The sequence below is a fragment of the Micromys minutus genome (genome assembly GCF_963924665.1).
Source record: "Micromys minutus genome assembly, chromosome: 5".
Classification (NCBI taxonomy): domain Eukaryota; kingdom Metazoa; phylum Chordata; class Mammalia; order Rodentia; family Muridae; genus Micromys; species Micromys minutus.
In genome coordinates, this window is record NC_137974.1 from 68500225 (window position 1) to 68521174 (window position 20950).

Consider the following 20950-nt stretch of genomic DNA (forward strand, 5'->3'; position numbering starts at 1 on the left):
TAGGATATCTTAATTGAATGAAACCATCATGGAAATTCACAGGTACACGCAGATAAAAAAAAAAAAATCACGTGGTAACGCAGTGCCCAGCCTGGTCAAGAGCAAATTATAAAGTCATCTGGGCAGATGACATTCTTTTATCCTGAGTCATTCCTGTACCCTGGTGACTTCCGATTGCGTAATGAGATCAAAACCTTGTGTTTTGGAAGCAAGTAAAACCCCTACATTCACTGGACATTCGGAAGCACAAACAGGACCCTGCCTCTGTCGAGCTCCTAGAGTGTCAGCGAAGTCAGGTGGAACGCCGGCCGCGCGTGGGCCCGCTGCGTTGTGACGTCACGGTGCGCCCCGCCCCGGCTCCGCTGGTCGCCAGGGGACGCTCTCGGGCGGGGTCTCCTTGGCAACCTTCCGCTCCGCCCCTCCGCCCCTTTAACCTTTAGGCTGCGCAGTTCCGGGTCCCTCTTCGTCCCGTCCCGTCCTGTCCCTTCCCTCCCCTCCCCTTTAGGCTCGTCGGGACCGGAAGCGAAGATGGCGGCGGCGGCTGCCGAGCTGGTGATCGGCTGGTGCATCTTCGGCCTTTTGCTCCTGGTAGGGGAGGCGCTCCGAGTTCTCCCAGGGCGAGGGGGTGGGAGGAGGAGGAGAAGGAGGGCGGGCCAGCGCTGGCCTCTGGAGTCCGGGGACCCTCCTCGCCCTCCCTGCTCTCTGGCAGGTCCGCGAGGGCCCCCTGAGGAAGGTGGGGAAACGCTGATCCCCTGAGGTCTTCTTCCTGACTTCAGCCAGCTTCCGCCTCTTGGATAAGAATGTGGCTGGCGGGTGGGTTTTGGGGACGAGCGACCCTGAAGGTGGAGAAAAGGCGTGACGACGGCTTTGATTGGAGTCCTAGCCAACTCTGAGCCAGTCTCCTGAGCGCTGACCTAAGTCTTGTTTATTTTTCTAATGCCTCCTTTCCCCCTTGTGTTCCAGCCTTTGGGGTAGTAACTCCTAAGGTTTCCCCGCGTCCATTGTGCGATGCTGCCCTGATGACGTGAGTGTCACGTTCCAGATATTACATTCCACTTAGAATGTTGTAGAGAACCTTGGCCAGTCAGGAGGTTATTACCTGTCTGACTTAGGCTCCTTTTCTGCACTTCTCTAATCCATTAACTGCCCAAAAATCTAACTGTAATGACCCAGGGTGGCCTGGTTATTACTTTCTGACTTAGTTTAATTTGCTTCTCTCAAGACATTTCATATCGTCAAGTTCTAACCCCACTCTACAAAGACTTCAGTCCTAGAGGCATTCAGCGTCTGCATTTTGAAACTCGTTTGTTGTCGTTTTTTTCAGATTCCCTAGACCGACACGTTTGTAGTATGTTCAGCTAGTCAAGTTTTCCAATTTTTTATCAGGACACACACACACACACACACACACACACACACACACACACACACACGGCACTTGCCTAGCATGTTCGATCCTAAACTCAGTCTTGAGTACAGGCTTGCACCCTTCACTTTTACAGTTCCCATTGCCCTGGGCCATGCTTGTGTCCTGGAGGGAGTGGGAAATCCCAGAGGTTATTGGTGGACTCTCCAAAGCTGTCCAGCCCATTTGATTAGAGAAAAATAAGCACGCAACGAGCACCAAAGGATAGTTGGATTATCTTGATTAATGGAAAAGCATTTAAAGCACAGTAGTTTTACCTAGAAGGATACAAACAAAACAATACAGGGCTTTTTAAGAGGGGGCTCATCGTAAATGGGGAACATAGATTCTAAGCATTGAAAGAGAAAACTTGATTTCGTAAGTGAAACAGGACTTGGGAGAGGATGCTGTTGAAAGTGTCAGTGAGAAGTAGCCTTTGGATGGCTTGTGGCGTTGAGTCAGGACCAACCTGAGAGTAGAGAAGTATGTTTGCGAGGTGCAAAAAAATGATTTATTAAAAATTAAATTACTCTCAGTCTGCTTCGTGCTTGGCTTATTAGAAAGGAGCTGTATTCACATCTTGAAGAAAGTTATTTTGGTTAAAGTATGTGGACAAAATCTAGTCAGAAGTAGAGGACTGTTTTGATAGCGGGGGATGTTCTTTGGGACTGCACCCAAAACCAGCGAGTACCAGCTTCTTCAGGTTCTTTGGCAGTGGGTAATTCTAAAACAGTGAACATTTTTGTCTTTCTTTCAGTACCATTAGTCCAACTTGAACTCTGTCTGCTACTCCGGAGCTAGTGGTAACTAGTGAGTTTCATCTAAATATGAATACATTGAATTATGCAACATCACACTACCTTATTAAAGCAACACAGATGGCTTCAGAAATGTCCTGAGAAGTTCTAAGTACTAAAATGTCATGTTCACACTACTGTGTGCAACTAGTGACAAGATTTCTAATTGTCACTTGGAAGCTGGAGGCTTTAAATTACACTGTACTTATTCCTTTGGATGGTTTGTATGTGTGCTCGCCTTGGGGCCAGGGTGGCCAGTGCAGGTTCCTGTGCATGTGTTTGTTCATGCAAGAGATGTGGGCAGAGGCCTGAGCACAGCTTCCTTCCACGTATGTGTCTTAGGAGCAAGTTCAGCTTTGGCTACATCTCTACTGGTTAAACCCTCTGTAGCTTTTGTAAGTGATACTTCACTGTTGTTCATTTTTGAGAAGTTCCACTAAACACTGAAGTCGAAGTCTCTTTAGTTTCAGGTTTTCAAATAAAGAATGCTGTTGCATCAGGGGCCTATAAATCACATGCCCAAATGTCAGAACTGCTTTTTACAAACTCGGTCGTAGGGTTTCTATTGCTTCGAGGAAATCCTATGACCAAAAGGCAACTTGAGGAGGGCACGGTGTCTTTAGCTTACATTTCCACAGCACTGTTCTTCATTGAAAGAAGTCAGGACAGGAACTCAAGCAGGGCAGGAACCTGGAGGCAGGGGCTGGTGGAAAGGCCATGGAAGGATGCTGCTTTCTGGCTTGCTCCTCATGGCTTGTTTCCTTTGGCTTGCTCATGATGGGCTTGGGCTCTCCCACATCAATCACTAAGTAAGAAAATGCCTTACCGCTGGATCTGACGGAGGTGACGGAGGCATAATTTGTGTCAAGTTGACTTAAGGTTAGCCAGCCCAATGGCAAATGATAATTTATTCTGAGAATAGTTTTCAACTTTTGAATATCCAGAAATTGTCTTAGAAACACTTAGTGTTTATACTTTGAGAACCAATGCCAACAGTGTAAGAAAATATTAAGAAATAATTGTTCCTTTTTTATGATCTTAGACAAACAATATGGACTTTAGTTTCCTGTGCTACATACGGAATAATTTCAGTTGTTGTCTTATGCTCTGTTTGCTATGCTAAATGTAGGCACCTTACTGAGTTCCCCAAATCCTCAGTAGTTGGGCTCACTCCACTTTTCAGTTGCCCCTCCTATTACTACAGAGGCGATTCTGTACCTATGAAGCAGATTTACTGGTATTCTTTAAAGTGTGTGCATTGCTTATGGATCTGTTAGAACTCCACAATCTACAGACTCACCGCATCCCACCCAAGTTATCTGCCATTTAACCAGCTCCTTGTATGACCCCAGTGCTGCCTCATGATGAATCACGCATGACTTCTGATCTTTGTTAGTAACTAGAGAGGTCCCAAAAGTGTCACCTAGCTAGAGATGTCAACTTCTTTACCTCTGGGCACAGTTTTCACTAAATTATTTAAACTCGTGACTCCATTTTCATTGCTGACTTTCCTTTAATGCACTTAACATTTGGACTACAGCTTCTGTGTGGTGTTAGCAGTGACCCTCCGGGCGGATGGTATCTATGGGTTGCCATGGCAGAAATCACTTCCATCCATCCATGTTCTGTTTTGTGATGCTTTAGCCATAAGATTGAAAAAGAACTATAAGTACATTTCCTTTAGAGGAGAGATGTACTGGGGGATGACATTGTGTGTAACTATTAATAATGTTCGGTGAGGGTATATGCTTTAACATCCTATCTTGGGCAAGTTAATAAAGATTTTCCTTATACATGTAAAAAGGACCTTTGCCCAAATAAACTTCCAGTACATGTGTTCAAGAATATATAAGATAACGAGGTATTTCTTTTTGCTGTGTTTCAGGCTATTTTGGCCTTTTGCTGGGTATATGTTCGTAAATACCAGAGTCAACGGGAAAGTGAGGTCGTCTCCACCGTGACAGCCATTTTTTCACTGGCCGTCGCGCTTATCACATCAGCGCTCCTGCCGGTGGACATATTTCTGGTTTCTTACATGAAAAATCAAAATGGCACGTTCAAGGTAAGTGGTGTCCTGCGTTGGGATTACTCTTCCTTGTGGGTACTTCACAGGTGTTTCACTTACTAGACCAGTGAGTTTTGTTTTCTTCTCCTTCCTCTTTCCCTCTTCTGTGGTGTGCGTGTGCCCAGGCATAGGTGTGAGGTGTCCAGAGGAGGACTTAGGGCGTCTTCCTCTCTTTAGGTTAGGCTGGTGGGTGGCAGAGACCTCCGGCATCCTGTTTCCGCCCCACCTGCTCACGCTGAGGATGTAGGCATGGGAGGCCATGCTTGGCTTGGCTTGCATGTGGCTGCTGAGGATCTAGTTTTTGCCACTCTCACAACTACCTACCATTTGTACCCACCGAGCTGTCCCTCCAGGGCTGTCTCTCGTGTCTGGGAACAAATAAGTATAGAAACGAGTGCACACAGTGGGAGTCAGGCGCAGACAACTACCTTCTATTACCTTCTATAGGGAGTCAGCGGTCCAGCCACCCAGCCGGTGTCAGGATCCGCTTTAGTGTGAAGACAGCTCAATAGGAGGTTTTATTCCTGTGCTTCTTATAAATCCTTTGCAGTGTATTTGATTTTATTCCCATTAATACCACAAATAAATGATTTTGGAAAGCTCTTGTGAATGGCGGAACACCGTTTAATTCACAGTCTTCCCGTGTAGAAGATTGCTAGGCTGAGGTGAGTAATTTTGGCCAAGTTACTTAACTTTTCAGTACTCTGGCTTCCTCACTTTAAAAAGGACAGTCATAGATTGGAAGATGTTCTCTTTCAGTTATACAAATTTCTTTTATTCCTCAGAGCTAAATTAAGCCTCTGTGAAGTGGGTACTGTATGTCAGTGTCTGGCACATGGTGCTTGAATAAAGTAGTGATTTCTGAGTTGCAGTAATGTGTACTGCTTTAATAACCCCCTGATTCGGGTCTAAATGACATCAACAATTGATAATCTTTTTTTGCGACTATATTTGGAGGTATTCTGACAATTGTAGAAACTAAGATTCCTTTTTATCCTATAGGGCTGACTCCCAGTTAGTATGAATGGAGTCTTAGTGTGTACCAGACAGTGTAGTGTTGTAGAGGTAGTTGGGGTCTGTGCACTGCCTCTGTGTGTTAAGTGTTTATGTACACTGCCTTCCTTTGACTCACAAGCAGCCTAGGAGGTAGTTAGATTATCCATGGCTTTATGGGTAAAAACAAATCAAAACAAAAACCAAAAAACAGGTTCAGTCTGAAAATATAAAGGAGATTGAAGCTCTGCCTCCAGAGGTCTTTTGCATTTTTCTTGTTGTGGGGGAAGATGAACCTTCCAGAAACACACATTTCAGAAGTTTAGCCAATAGTCTTTAGCTCTCTTTGTTTTCATTAAATTTGTATTTTGTGTTTTTCACTGATTGGGTCTGGGCATACAGCTGTTTCTTAGCTAAATGACTCTGGCATCAGAGGATGCTGAGGTGTTTTTATTTAGAAGTAGTGTAATGAAATCCAGGGAGTTCATAATTGCAAACTCCTAGGATGTTTTTCTCTCTGCAACCTGTGAAATTAATATGTATGTATGTGAATATGCACAAGTATTTCAATACAGTATAAACTATAATTATCTCGTGTAATTATTGTTTGGATGGAGATTGGATTTTAGGTTTTCATGTAGAGTTTTTATGTTATAGGGAAATGTTGCCTTGAAATTTCTAAAGTAAATGTTTTTATGAGATTATGAACTTTCTTATATGCTGCTGATATTTTTGTACCCATGCCCAAATTTCTCACCTTTTTCTGGATCATAGTTATTTTTCTTTTTTAAAATTTAATCTGTATTCATTCATTCATTCTCTCTCTCTCTCTCTCTCTCTCTCTCTCTCTCTCTCTCTCTCTCTCTATCTCTCTCATTTTCAGTGTTAGGAATTAGACTCGGGGCTTTACCAGTCATCTCCATCCCTAGTTTTTGTGTTAGTTTATTCTGAGGGATTTTATTTTATTCTGGAGGAGTTCAAGCCTTTTCCTTTGGACTGGGTGTGAGTCAGTGGCAGAACTCTGGCCAAGCATGTACCAGAACTTGGACTCTGGGTTTGAATCCTAGTGTCTGGACATAAGCTTTTCTTCACCTAGAACCTGCTTTGTCCCAGGCTGGCCTTGAAATCAAGAGACCTGCTTGGCTTTGTCTCCTGGGATTCAAGGTGTGTACTGCCATACCTGGGCTGAAATTTAGCTGGGTGACATCTTGCCCCAAAGACCCACCCCCTTAATCTGTTAACTCCTAGAACGCAGGATTCAGCTCCATTCTACTTCCTGGTGCCTTTAATATCTGAACCATATATCTTGTATTTTTTTCTTTCCCAGCTGTTCTTTCCCTCCTTTCTTTCCTTTTCATTAAAATGCTCTTCATAAGAGTAAACTTTAGTAACCACACAACAAACTTTATACCAGGCTGGCTTAAGACTTCCTTTTTCAAAGCAGTTAATCTAAACCGTAGCCTCAGACAGACACATTGTTCAAGGGGGAAAAGCAGCCACATTCTTCACCAAAATATCACAAAAACAGTCTCTATGCCACATAGTGAAATTCTTCTCCACTGAAGTTTCTTGGGCCAGGTCAGCACAATTCAAATTCTCAGTAACAAAGTCTTCCATATTCCTACTAGGATGGTTCATTAAGTCCCGCCTAAAACATTTTATGGCTTTCCAAATCCTAAGTCCCAAAGTCCACATTTCTTCCAAACAAAAGCAAGGTCAGGCCTATCACAGTAATACTCCAGTCCCTGGTACCAACTTCTGTCTTAGAGTTTTACTGTTGTGAACAGACACCATGATCAAGGCAACTCTTGTAAGGAAAACATTTAAATGGGGCTGGTTTACAGGTTCAGAGGTTCAGTTTATTATCAACTCAGGAACATGGCAACATCCAGGCAGGCATGGTGCAGGCAGAGCTGAGAGTTTTACTTCTTAATCCGAACACTCATTTCCAGGCAGCTGGGACACCTACTCCAAAGGGCCACACCTTCTAATAGTGCCATTCCCTGGGCTGAACATAGGCATAACAAGAATCTCAACAAAGAAGTAATAGTTCTGGTAGTTTAAGGTGCCCACTGTGTTAGTGACAGTCCCCTGCCTAGCTAGGATGTTAGGTCTCCACCCAGACCCCCTTCTCTTGACCAGGGTTTTTTCCTTGGTTGGCTTTTATTGCTACTCTAACAAAAGGGTTGTGGGTAAAGTAGTGTGAATACTTTGAAAGAAGACAGGCCTAAAATTTGAATGCAGATAGAGGTCAGGTTTAAATATATTCAATCAATCAATCTATCTATCTATCTATCTATCTATCTATCTATCTATCTATCTATCATCTATCTATCTATCTATCTATCTATCTATCTATCATCTATTTATGTATCTATCTATCTATCTATCCATCTATGTATGTATGTATGTATCTATCTATCTATCTATCTATCTATCTATCTATCTATCTACCTACCTACCTACCTACCTACCTACCTATCTATCTATCTATCTATCCATCCATCTATCTATCTGATTCAAACTATGAGACGTACCTGTAAATGACTGTTTTGCCCTGGATAATCATTATTGCTTTGATTATCCTATACCAGATGCCTGAAGCACTGTACCCCACCACCTCCTTACCCTACTCCAGCTTCTAATGTCTCGGGACATTGCCAGATGCCTATAGAGAGAGGAATTTCTCCTGACTTAGCATTCCTTTCCCAAGGTGCAGTTGTGAGTGGGAGAGTTGTGCTGTGCTTCCAATCAGACAGAAGTTCCAAAGTCATAGTGAAGAACAGCCCAGAGAATATATATGTGTGGACCCTCTTTGTCTTTTATCTGTGGAATTCATCACCTTTCTGAAATATTCCAATTTATTAGTCTCTTGTGCTACTTCTTGATTGTTCCCCAGTCTTCTGGGGTTTAAATAAGTGAAGTTCCCACTGATTTCTACTTTGGGAGGCCAGAGTTTATAAAATATAATAAGAGCATAGAAGGAAGGTTTTCTAAAGTAAGTCTTTCCAACAGTACATCAGATACTCCGGGGCAGGGAAGCATAGAAGGCAAACGCACTAATAGCCCTGATCTCTGTTACTTATTTTACACAAATTTGTAGTTAAAAAATAACAATTTAGCCTATTGTCTTAAAAACTGGTCAGACAGAAAAACCCACTTAATTAAAAGATGTTAAATTTCAGCAAATATTTGACCTTAAATAACTTACATATATTTTTAATTAATTTTTTATTGGATATTCTCTATATTTATATTTCAAATGTAATCGCCTTTACCCCCACTCCCCCTCCACTTGCTTCCTTGGAGATGCTCCCTCTCCCAGCCACCCTTTCCACCTCAGTGCCTTGGTGTTCCCCTACACTGGGAAACTGAACCTTCACTGGACTAAAGGCGTCTTCTCCCATTGATGCCAGACAATGCTATCCTGTGCTACATGTGCATCTGGAGCCATGGGTCTCTCCGTGTGTGCTCAATGGTTGATGTTTTAGTCCCTGTGAGTTCTAGAGGGCTTTGTTGATTGATATTATTGTTTTCTCCATAGGGTTGCAGACCCTTTCAGCTCCTTCAGTTTTGTCTCTAGCTCTTTCATTGGGGTCCCTATGTTCAGTCCGATGGTTAGCTGCAAGCATGCTCAACTGTATCTGTATGACTCTGGCAGAGCCTCTGAGGAGGCATCTATATCTGGCTCCTGCCAGTAAGCACTTCTTGGCATCAGCAGTAGTGCTTGAGTTTAGTGGCTGCATATGGGGTGGATCCCCTGGTGAGGCAGTCTCTGGATGACCTTTTCTTCAGTCCCTGCACCTCTATTTGTCCCTGTATTTCCTGTTTTATTCTCCCTTCTAAGAAGGACTGAGGCATTCACATTCTGGCCTTCCTTCTTTTTGAGCTTCATAAGATCTGTGAATTGTTTCTTGGGTATTCAGAGCTTTTTGGGCTAGTATCCACTTATCTGTGAGTGCATACTGTGAGTGTTCTTTTGTGACTGGGTTACCTCCCTCAGGGTGATAGGGATACAAATCAAGAAGGAAGAAGTAAAAATATTTGCAGATGATGTGATAGTATACTTAAGTGACCTCAAAAATTCCACCAGAGAACTCCTACAGCTGATGAAGAACTTCAGCAAAGTGGCTGGATATAAAATTAACTCAAACAAATCAGTAGCCTTCCTCTACTCAAAGGATTCACAGACTGAGAAAGAAATTAGGGAAACTACACCCTTCACAGTAGTCACAAACAATATGAAATACCTTGGTGTGACCCTAACCAAGCAAGCAAAAGATCTATATGATAAGAACTTAGAGTTAGAAAGAGCAATTTGCAAATTTATTTGGAATAACAAAAAATCCAGGATAGCAAAAACCATTCTCAACAATAAAAGAAGTTCTTAGGGAAACACCATCCCTGACCTCAAGCTGTATTACAGAGCAATTGTGATTAAAAACCACATGGTATTGGTACAGAGACAGGCAGGTAGATAAATGGAACAGAGTTGAAGACCCAGAAATGAACCCACACACCTATGGTCACTTGATCTTTGATAAAGGAGATAAAAACGTTCAGTGGAAAAAGAACAGCCTCTTCAGCAAATGGTGCTGGTTCAACTGGCAATTAACATTCAGAAGAATGCAAATTGACCCATTCTTTTCTCCTTGTACAAAACTCAAGTTCAAGTTGTTCAAAGACCTTCACATAAAACCAGGTACACTGAAGCAAATAGAACAGAAATTGGGGAAGAGCTTAGAACACATAGGCACAGGGGAAAATTTCCTGAACAGAACACCAATGGCTTATGGTCTAAGATCAAGAGTCAACAACAAATAGGACCTCATGAAATTGCAAAGTTTCTGTAAGGCTAAAGACACTGTCTAGAAGACAAATGGCATCCAACAGATTGGGAAAGAATCTTTACCAATTCTACATCTGATATAGGGCTAATATCCAATATATACAAAGAACTCAAGAAGTTAGACTCAAATAATCCTATTAAAAAATGGGGTACAGAGCTGAATAAAGAATTCTCAACTGAGGAATATCAAATGGCTGAGAAGCACCTAAAGAAATGTTTAAAATTCCTAGTCATCAGGGAAATACAAATCAAAACAACACTGAGATTTCACCTCACACCAGTTAGAATAGCTAAGATCAAAAACTCAAGTGACAGCAGTTGCTGGTGAGGATGTGGAGAAAGAGGAACACTCCTCCACTGCTGGTGGTATTATAAACTGGTACAGCCACTCTGGAAATCAGTCTGGCAGTTCCTCAGAAAATTGGACATAGTACTATCTGAGGACCCAGCTATACCACTTCTGGGCACCCAACCAACACTTCAAGATATAGCAAGGACACATGCTCCACCATGTTCATAGTAATCTTATTTGTAATAGCCAGAAGCTGGAAAGAAGCCAGATGTCCTACACAGAGGAATGGATACAGAAATTGTAGTACATTTACACAGGGGAGTACTACTCAGCTATTATTAACAATGTCTTTATGAAATTTCTAGGCAAGTGGATGGAACTAGAAACTTTTATGTTTTCTTTTCTTAGTTTATATTTTGAAATTGCACCTCTGTGGGATTTTCAAGTTCTTACTTTTAAGTCATTTTCACTGAGTACAACACTACTCCCTGGGGTTGTCTGGGAAATGCGTTGAGGCTTTGTATAATGTGTAACAGATAAAAAGAGAAAAATACATCCACTAGTTCACTGATTTGATCATCTTACTTAAAATTCTTTTTAATCTTCTGCCTTGTTTAAGGAATCTCTAGGGAGCCAACATGTGTGACTGTGTTCCTTATTTACTTGGGTGCTCCAGCAGGGGGTGCTCCAGCAGGGGGTGCTCCAGCAGGGGGTGCTCCAGCAGGGGGTGCTCCAGCAGGGGGTGCTCCAGCAGGGGGTGCTCCAGCAGGGGGTGCTCCAGCAGGGGGTGCTCCAGCAGGGGGTGCTCCAGCAGTGGGGCTTCTAGCACTGGGTACTTAACAACAGGACAGCAAAGCATTCTCCTGGTCCATAGATTCTTCCATACTTTACCATAGTAGGCAACAGATCCTATTTACAGTTTCACCTTCTCTCCGTTTGTATGTTTTTCCGTCACTGTTTTAAAGACAGAAGTTAAATGCTTTAAGCTGTTGGTTGCAGCTTGTTTTGTCTCCGGACCTCTACAGTACTCTGCGTCCTTTTGTTTTCTTATAAAGACTTAGTTTTTAGTATTAACATGGTATTTTTGATAAGAGTTTATGATAATTTGTTTTCTCATCTTTCCTCTGGACAGTGATTTCCTCTTGATTTTTGTTGCTTTTTTTAAACAAGCTACACTGAATACTTTTTGGTGCAAAGAACCCTTCTTGATTATAATCAAAGGTGCAGGCTGAAGTTCACTGGGCTATAGGTTCGTCTATACCTCAACTTCTGTCTTGCTCTAGGGGCAGTCAGAATAGTCTTCTCAGTAGATAAACAATGTGTCAACTAGTTTGAGCTGAGCATAAGTAGTTTATGGGCTGATAGAGTATTCTGATGGCTGAACACCTTAAGCTGGGTTTCTGGGTCCCATGAGTAACTGGAATTTCCTACCTAGCTGCTTCAGGATGGGAAAAGGAAGCCTAATTTAGGCTTCCTGGTTGTCAGAGAACCCAGTAAGAGTCCTAAAGTCATTTAATCATTTATTGGGCAGCACTATTTATAAAATGCATATATAGTTATTGGTCTTGGTATATTAGATTACCTTTATGTTAGATTTAGCACAGAATGTGGTTATCTTATACTTAATACATGAGAATTTTTTTTCTGGTATAGTTTTCAACCACTGGCTATTACCAGCATGCTAGGTTGTGGGAACTGGGTAGGTGGGAGGCTCCTCTAACAACATTGTGGTACTGTATAGTACTTTGGAAATCTCCATTTTTTTTTTTTCCTGACATTTGTCTGTTGTCAGATGAATTTTAGAATGTCTGCTTGCCATTATACCTAAGTTCTGTCTCAGCAGTGTACAGATTGTATTCTGTGCAAATGACAAATTTGAATTATATTTTTAAGTTTAGCAATTTAACTAACAGGTATGAAGGATGAATACAGAGGCATTTCAGTTAGCTTTTAGGTGATGTTCACAAAGGTACAGTTCACTTGTGGTAGTCACTGTGCTGTTTTCTGTCAACTTGACCAAAAGTTGAGTCACCAGGGAAGAGAGACCCTCAGCTGAGAAATTGCCTTTATCAGGTTGTCTCTTAGGCAAATGCACAGAGCTTTATTTTTTTATTTTATTTTTTAAATGATTGGTGTGGGAGGGCTCAGCCCTCAGTGAGTGTTACCATCCCTAACCAGGTATATAAGAAAGCAGACTGAGCAAGCCATGGAGAGCAAGCTAGTAAGTAGGATTCTTCCATGGTCTCAGCTCCAGTTCCTGCCTGGAGTTCCTGTCATGACTTCACTTTATGATGGACCATAACCTGTAAAGGTTAAACCCTTTCCTCTCCTGGTTTTCATTAAGTGCTTGAACACAACAACAAGGCTCTGCAGTTTGTGTGTGTTTCATTAAGTGTTTGAACAAAGTAACAGTTTCCCTGCAGTTGCTTTGTCCGCCTTCCCACAGCTCTGGAGAATCTGCCTTGAGCTTCTTGCAGCCCTGCTCTGTATATTCTGTTTTCTTTTTCCTCTCTGTATTTTCTTTCCAAGACTCATTCATTTCTTGAGTCACATTTTAGAACAGTTTTGGGAAGTCTTTCCCAATGGTCTGGTTCTCCGCAGAGCTGCATTGCCGACTCAGCACTTATATAATGACAAGTATTTGTCTGCTCATCTGGTTTCGTTTCCTGGAGACCATTCTTTATTTGATCCACTAACAGGCTCCAGAGGTGATATTCAGTCGTACCAAATCTTAACTCTACATGTGAGGCAAATTGTTGCTAAAGCTAAGGTAGTTACTGTCTCCTTTTTCTCCTAGGACTGGGCTAATGCCAATGTCACCGTACAGATTGAGAGCACCGTTCTGTATGGCTACTATAGTAAGTATCGGGTCACTTCATTTGTCTATTCTGGTTGCCAATCAAATGTAAAGTAAAACTTCATGCACACTCTTAATTGATATCGAGCATGAAATTATAGTTTACACACCAGGAATAAATAATATGCATCTGTTCTTTTTTTTTTCGTTTTTCTTGGATAGTTTATGCATTTACATTTCAGATGTTATCCCCTTTCCTTGTTCCCCCCTCTACCATCCCTCCTCCCCCTGCTTCTATGACGATGATCCCTCTTTCACCCACCCACTGCCACCTCACTGCCCTGGCATTCTCCTATACTGGGGCTTTGAGCCTTCACAGGACCAAGGGCTTCTCCTCCCATTGATGTCCTACAAGGCCATCCTCTGCTACATATGTGGTTGGAGCCATGGGTCCCTCCATGTGTACTCTTTGGTTGGTGGTTTAGTTCCTGAGAGCTCTGGGGGGTCTGGTTAGTTGATACTGTTGTTCTTCCTATAAGGTTGCAAACTCCATTTTAAACCTACTTTGCCTTCTTTTCACTTGGAACACTTCTTGAGGCTTAGAGTTAAGTAAAGGCTTGTGTGACGTCAACAGGTTTGCACACTGGGACTCTGTATTAGACACTTGCGATTCCAGCATTCCTGTGCTAACTGCTACTCTGACAAGAGTAGACTCCTCCCAGGGAGCTTCTACCACAAGCTTTGTTCTACTCCCGCAGGGCTGTCACCAGGGGTCATGGTGGCCTTTTTTTCTGTAACTTTTTCCTCCTATTCCAGTAGTAGATTGTGAAAGGCTGATAGGGACACCCACAGGCTTTTGTAAAAGGTATAAATACATATTTAGGGAAGAGATATCATTTTTTTAAGTCAGTAAATCAAGATATTGACTGAGAGTTTAGTAGGACATTATATTGGGAGGTCAAAAATATGTAGAAATTTTTATGATTCTATCATTTAAATTTTTTCTACATTTATTTGTGTGTGTTTGTTTGTGTGTGTGTGTGTGTGTGTGTGTGTGTGTGTGTGTGTGTTTACGTTTTGGGGCATGTGAGTGTTACAGTATGCCTGTCAGGTCAGATTCAACCAGTCCTGTAGGGGTTGGTTTATTCTCTTTATGGTGTTGAATTTGGGGTGACAGTTGGGGCCAAGTCTTGCTGGCCTGAAGGGAATAATTTGTTTGTTTTTATTTTTTTTAATTTTTATTTATTTCATGTATATGACAGCTCTATTTATAATATACCTGCATGTTAGAACAGGGCATCTGATCCCATTCCAGATGGTTGTGAGCCACCAAGTGGTTGCTGGGATTTGAACTCAGGATCCCTGGAAGAGTAGTCAGTGTTCCTAACCTTCAAGCCTTCTTTCCAGCCCTAAGGAAATGATATTTTGAAAGAAACTTATTGAACTTTAATTTAGCAATTTTGCTTCTAACCTATATCTTTTCTCCTGATCCACCAGAACCATGAAATTCCTTTGGTTTAATTAGGTTTTAGAAGATTTCCCTAGTATTGCTGTAGAATTTATTTTTTATTTCTTCTTAATTTTTGAAAGTCCTGGAAGCTGCTAGGCCAGAGGAAGAAGAAGTCATGCCAGAAGGTTTGTGTTAAGCCAAAGCTACCTTTTCACAAGCTGTTTGAAAGAATACAAATGACCTCTTTGAACATTTGACTGGGCCACCCACCTGTTACAGTGTAGTCACCAGCCTGTAGATAGTCACAAAATAACCAGACTTGCCAGGGAAGTTCTTCTCTTACATTACCTTATCTTTTCTGTGAACCTCGAGACCCCTGGGGACCTATTACTACCAAGATCACACAGCACTTATAAACCAATTTACTTCAGGCTGACTTTATAATTTTATTTCGTCAACCCACAGAGAAAGATTTTAGTTTATTTTCCTGAATCTTTCCAAGGATGGTCTCTGATTTCTCAAAGATAAAAAGTGTCCCGGTCTCATTTGAAATGCAGAGGAGATAAGTTTGTCATTAGCTGAAACATAAATTGACTTGGTGACTGAACCTCTATATCAGATTGCAGGTTGGATTGTCAGGTCCTGAGTTCAGTCCCTAGTTGACACACACACACACACACACACACACACACACACACACACACACACACACACACGGACAGTTAAGTCAGTCATCTACAAAAAGATGTTTGAATGACCATGAAGTCTAACTGGGGAAAGTTACCTAGATAATGGAGATGATTCTTTGATTCTTGTCTCCTTGTGGCTGTGTCCAGCCTTGACTCACTATGGCTATGACCCTGACAAGACTGTGCAGCTTCTAAAATAGGTACCTGTCCCTAAGGCTAGCTGTTTGTCCTGAAATGTCAGATCTGTCAAGTTGCCTAAGAGATGTTCTTCTGGATCTTAAAATTCAAAACATCTGAGGCACTGTTTTTACTTCTTTTTTTTTCATAATGTGCTTAATCTTAGTTAGTATATTATTAAGATAATAATTCTCATTATTTTAAAATAGTAATTAACATAATATGCTCGGTCTTAATTAATACTACTTTATTAATATTAAATAGCATTAATAGACACTGTAGATTGTTTTTAATAAATTTTGTTGTTGGGAGTACATCAATTAACACCGTGGTCCAGATGTTTACGAACTTCCTGCTGTGAAATTGTCCAGTGCCGGGGTGTCATAGGTGGGGAAAGAGGAGAACAGGGTTCCAGCTGTCTACCATACCCTTGTCCCACAAGGTCTTCCAAAGTCACAGCAGCGTTTGGTGAAGGTCTGCTAAGAGCAGTGTTTTCTTCTTGAAAGAGAGTCACTTTCCTGGTTGTGGGAGCATGTGGCCAGCTACAGTGTGATAAAGGAGTGAGCTGTGCTTTTCCGCCTCTGCACATATACCTGAAAGGTCCTGGCCTTTGTGCAGGGGCCAGGGTACTGTTTTTATCCATAACCCTCCTGGTGTATAAATGCTTTTATTGTTCACCTTGCTAGGCATTGTGGACTCCCACGTCTTTTCACAGCACTGTTGCGATGCATTGCAGGTGAAGACATTGGTGTTAACGATCAGATCATCCTGTAAGGTCATGGCAGTGCCCAAAGGAGACGTGTACAGCTTTAGTTGGGCTGTTTGCTGTTCTGGGAGTATGACTTAAGGGGATAATTAGTGGTATTAAAACTCTAGGGCAACTTCAAGATCATCTGGGACCTGTAAATAACTCAGAACTGCTCCAGAGATACTCTGAGTTAGAGATTGTGATAGACATCTTGGTAATCTATTAGTAAAAAGTAATGCTTCTGTCTGGGTTTAGCACTGGGATTGAGGAACTATGTGAGTGAGTAGCTTTTCATAGGACCTCTCGGGTGCATATGTGGACAGAGCTTTTGAGACAAACAGTGGTACTGAACCACTGAGAGCTATCTTTCCTGTTTTGGAGTGTGTGCTTTCAACCCCAAACCAATCTACTTGTAAATCATTTGACAGCCATTTTTTCCCTAGACTATAAGTTTAATATATGCTCAATGCTTAATTACTGAGAAATTTAGCTTGTGAACATATTTGATTTCTAAGAGCTGCTGTTACAGGTTTTTTCCTGGGCTCATCAGGTTTTGTGTAGACGCCAGTTTAAGGAATAGGTTAGGTCTGAGTGTATTTCCCATGGAAGAAATGGGCAAAATGACTTAAATTCTTAAAGGCCCTCTTTAAAGGAGTTTCATTTGTCTTCCTCAGGGAAAATGTTAAGGAGTGTTAATCGCCTAACAATTTCTGATGCGAATTTATACCTTCACTACCTTTTAATTTAAAATTATATTAAAATATACTGGTCCAGATATGCTATGAATGGCCCTCATACCAAGCATGCTTTTTTGCCATTATTTTCTATTCATATAGCAAATATTTACCCACCTAAAAATATAGTCTTGTATTCAATACTGTGCATTGAAACATATGGGTTAACATCACCACTATTTTTAAAAACCTTTATGTATGTTGAAGTTGTAAATCTCAGTGACTGTAGCAAGATTTAATTATTTCCAAATCCTGGTTTTATTGTTAGAGTTGGAGTCATGCTTTTGATAACATACTGTCAATCTAAATACATCTTATTAAAAATTGTATTAAATGTAAATGATGTAACTACTCGATCAACACACACTGTAGATTGGCATAGAGGACTTTTTCAAAAATAGTCCCTGCTAATTAATTTGCTCCTTGATGAGTAGCTTCTTCTGTTCAGTAGCACAAGTAATAGTTTTGAAAATGGATTTTGAAAGATTGGAAAAATATGCTATACAAATAGAATTCTAACAGTTGGGATAAATGCATTATATCAGACAAGATGAACTTAAAGCCAAGTATTACCTGAGACAACAAAGCTTTTCATAGTGGTGAAAGAACTAGTATACTAAAAGACATAATAGTATTTATTATTACTATATTATTAATGTTCAGACTGTAATTATATATGTCCTAACCTATAAAGTATCAAATGATTAAAACAAATGAACAATAAAATTCTGACAAGCTTTGGTTAGACAAAATGTACTTGGATTTTTTCATAGGGGGAAATCTTTAGTACATTGAACTTCGTGTGTGTTAATTACCTTCAGAACACAGGAGACAAACACTAAGTGGCTGGTTGTGGAGACTGAGATGGGCGGGTCACTGAGTTTAAAACCCCAGTTTGGACTGCATAGAGAAGCTCCAGTGAAGGAGACATGTAATGGACAGACAGGAAGAGCAGAGCTGTATCTCATAGGCTAGGGAGTGGATGTTGATCTAACAGTTTTTTATTAATCATTAATAACGCAAACTGATGGACTAGAAATCAGAAAGGTATTTAAATAGGCATTCTTGCCAATGCAGATATATGATGGGTTAATAAATACATAAAAATGCCAGCATTATTAATCACTAGTTAAATATAGATTATATTTCTAGTGTGATATACTGCCTCTGCTGGAGTGGCTGCTTTGCCGAGGCCATCTACTAAAATACAGCTGACTTGGCTTACATAAGCAACTTTCTCACGAGGGCCTTCACCCTGGCTCTCAGACAGCAAATTCTCACTGTTCCTCTTAAGAGTTTGTGGGGAGTTTGCTTTTGGGGGATGGGAAAAGGGTCAGGGTACCAGTCCCAAACCTACCCCACCTTGAAATACCAGCAGGGCTTAACTTTTCGTTTGCCCCATATTATTCTCTCAAAAACACATATTAATCCTGCCCTGTAGTTCTCCAAGGTCACAGATTCTAAAGATCAATGTCCAAAGACTCATTTCAGTATTACATAAATTAGATAAAATTGAACTCAAAATGAAAATTGAATAATTCATTTTGAGGCAAAATTCCCTAAACCGTGGAAGCAGATAACGATCTACGTGTACAAACAATATAATATTGGCCACAGGGATAGGGCAGATAGTCTCACTCTGAAAGGAAGACCAGAGGAAGAGGAGCTAGACTATGGCCAAGGCTATCAGAGCAAAAACTGCTTCAGAGTTGCTCCTGCTCTACGTTTGATGCTGTATGAACTTCTGGGGAGTGATCCTTCCTGCCGGATGCACTGAGATGACAGTTCCATTTCTCCAGTTCTGCTGACACGACTTTGGAGGGATGCCATGTGGATCCTAACACAGAAACTTGGGCAGTGCTCCCTCTCCTGCACTTGGAACTCTTGGATGCAGCGTAGCTGACCTCTGGCTGGCCTGTGGGATCATTATTATTTGTCTTAGAGGGTCCCACACTTTCTCACCAGACAACCCAATAGGTGCTGATAAGCTGTCAGTCTACCTTAAAGTCATCATACTTCCAACCCCTTCACTTCAACTTGAAGACATTTCTGCTGGGTGTCTGATTATGTTCATGGTTTATAACTACTCCTCATCAAAACCTGTTTGAATTTGGGAAACATTAGCAGGTTATACTACATATATTGCCAAGTGTAAAGTCTTCAAATGCTTTTCCACTGGGAATGTAAAATGCTATATTGCTTTGGAAAATAGTTTATAATTTTCTCAGAAAGGTTCATCTGTGAGGTAACACAGTAGTTTCTATAGTGGGACTTCTTAGACCCGCCAGTGTATAAATAATGACACAGAGACATTTAGTAGAGTTTATAGCTTAGGCCTTTTGCTTGGGCAGTCTTCTGGCTGCTCCAAACCTAACCGACTAACCGGCCTGCATCCCTACACGTATATAGGCTAGCTCTATACCGTCTCTGTTCCTCTTCGGTCTTGTCTCTGAATCTCATGCTTCTGCTTTCCTTTCCCTGCAACCTCTCTGCCCAGAAGTTCCAGCTTCCATTTCCTCCTCTAGCTAGTGACCGTCAGACCTTTATTAACAACCAATTCTGAGCTAGACGACCTCCGACACATTTTTAGGTCGCCTTTAGGCAGGTGAGGAAGGATGGCTATTTACAAAAGGGAAAACCCTGCTGATGGGCCATGGGAATGACAGTACCAAAGTCCTGCCAACATAGCTCTCTGCCCATACAGAATTAACAATTGAAAATGCAGAGACATACCCTCACGCAAAATGAAATAAAAAGGCTATCCCAACAAGTTTCACTTCTGGAATCTACCTAACAGAAACAAACAGTGCCCACACAAAGCTACATGTGCTTATAATAGCCTCAGCCTATGAATCTGAAAGCCCAAAAGGTTGTGAATGCTCAAATAAAATGCATGCTGCTAGAGTAGACTGTACACTCAGAAATCAGCAAGACCGCAGAGCTGAACTACACCTGGCCAGATGTTCACTCACCTATTGTGTCTGCTGTTAATGTTGCAAGTGCACAGTTGAGTACTTGAAACCAAGTTGTACAGCCTGTGAATTATTATGTCAGCATTTGCAAAACAAACAACTCTTGAACTTAGCAGAGGAGCCAGATGAAAAAAACCATTATCTTGAATAATTCTGTGTGTGTGAGATATCCTGGAAAGCCCAACTGCTAGAAACTGCACATCAGTGGTTGCCTCGGGCTGGGAAGGGGTGGGTCTCACTTGTAGAGTGGCACAGGTGACCTCTTACAGGAGTGCTCTAAGTGTGGACTGTGGAAGAGTTACACAGTTCTTTAAATTACCAGAGTCTTACTCTTCAATGTGTATGACACATTCATTTTGTTACAGTCAATTGCTTGTTGAAGTTTCAGAAAGGTTTTAGCGAACAGTCAACAATAGCAGATAAATCGCTGGATTAATAATAGGTGGCATTAGTTCAGAGAAAGGCATCTACTAGGGGGCCCTTAGGCCACTGACATGTGCTCTCCTAGGAACACGCCATTCTGGCACCTTCCCCTTCCTCTCCTTTGCCTGTTTACCCGGAAGTGAGCAGTTGATGCTCCCTAGCGCCATCATCTGGCAGCTCCACCATGAGCTCACAAGATTGCTCCACCTTCTGCTGACTTCTCCGAACTGTGACCCAAATTACCCTTTCAAGTATTCATAGTAACACGAAGCTTAACCACGTGACTCTTGTTTTTACCATTTTATGTGATTTTCTACAGTTGGAACCTTACCTTAACTCTAATTAGCAGATGACAAGAAGAAAGGTGAGCCTGAGTTCTGAAGACTAAGACTAAAGCTTACAAACTGGAATGTGGTTCTTTGACTTCATGTAAGATGGCCTCTAGAGTAACCAGTGTGTCATCCTGGTCTCTGCGTTTGTGCCTACTGCAATTTCACCTAATGTTTGTGTAGCTTTGGAGCAAATGTTCTGGTCCTTAGTTGCTAGACAATTAGAAGTA

The 20950-nt window shown here is 41.5% G+C and overlaps 1 protein-coding gene across 1 annotated transcript in view; it reads left to right on the top strand.

The window, feature by feature from the left end:
- Window positions 1–304: 304 nt before the first annotated feature.
- LMBRD1 (LMBR1 domain containing 1) overlaps window positions 305–20950 on the top strand; it is a 73955-nt gene continuing 53309 nt past the window's right edge. Inside the window, exons 1-3 of the mRNA XM_080917028.1 lie at window positions 305–588; window positions 4088–4264; window positions 13199–13259. Coding sequence (XP_080773154.1) covers window positions 529–588; window positions 4088–4264; window positions 13199–13259 — 298 coding nt within the window. The 5' untranslated portion in view covers window positions 305–528. The remainder of the gene's footprint in view (window positions 589–4087; window positions 4265–13198; window positions 13260–20950) is intronic.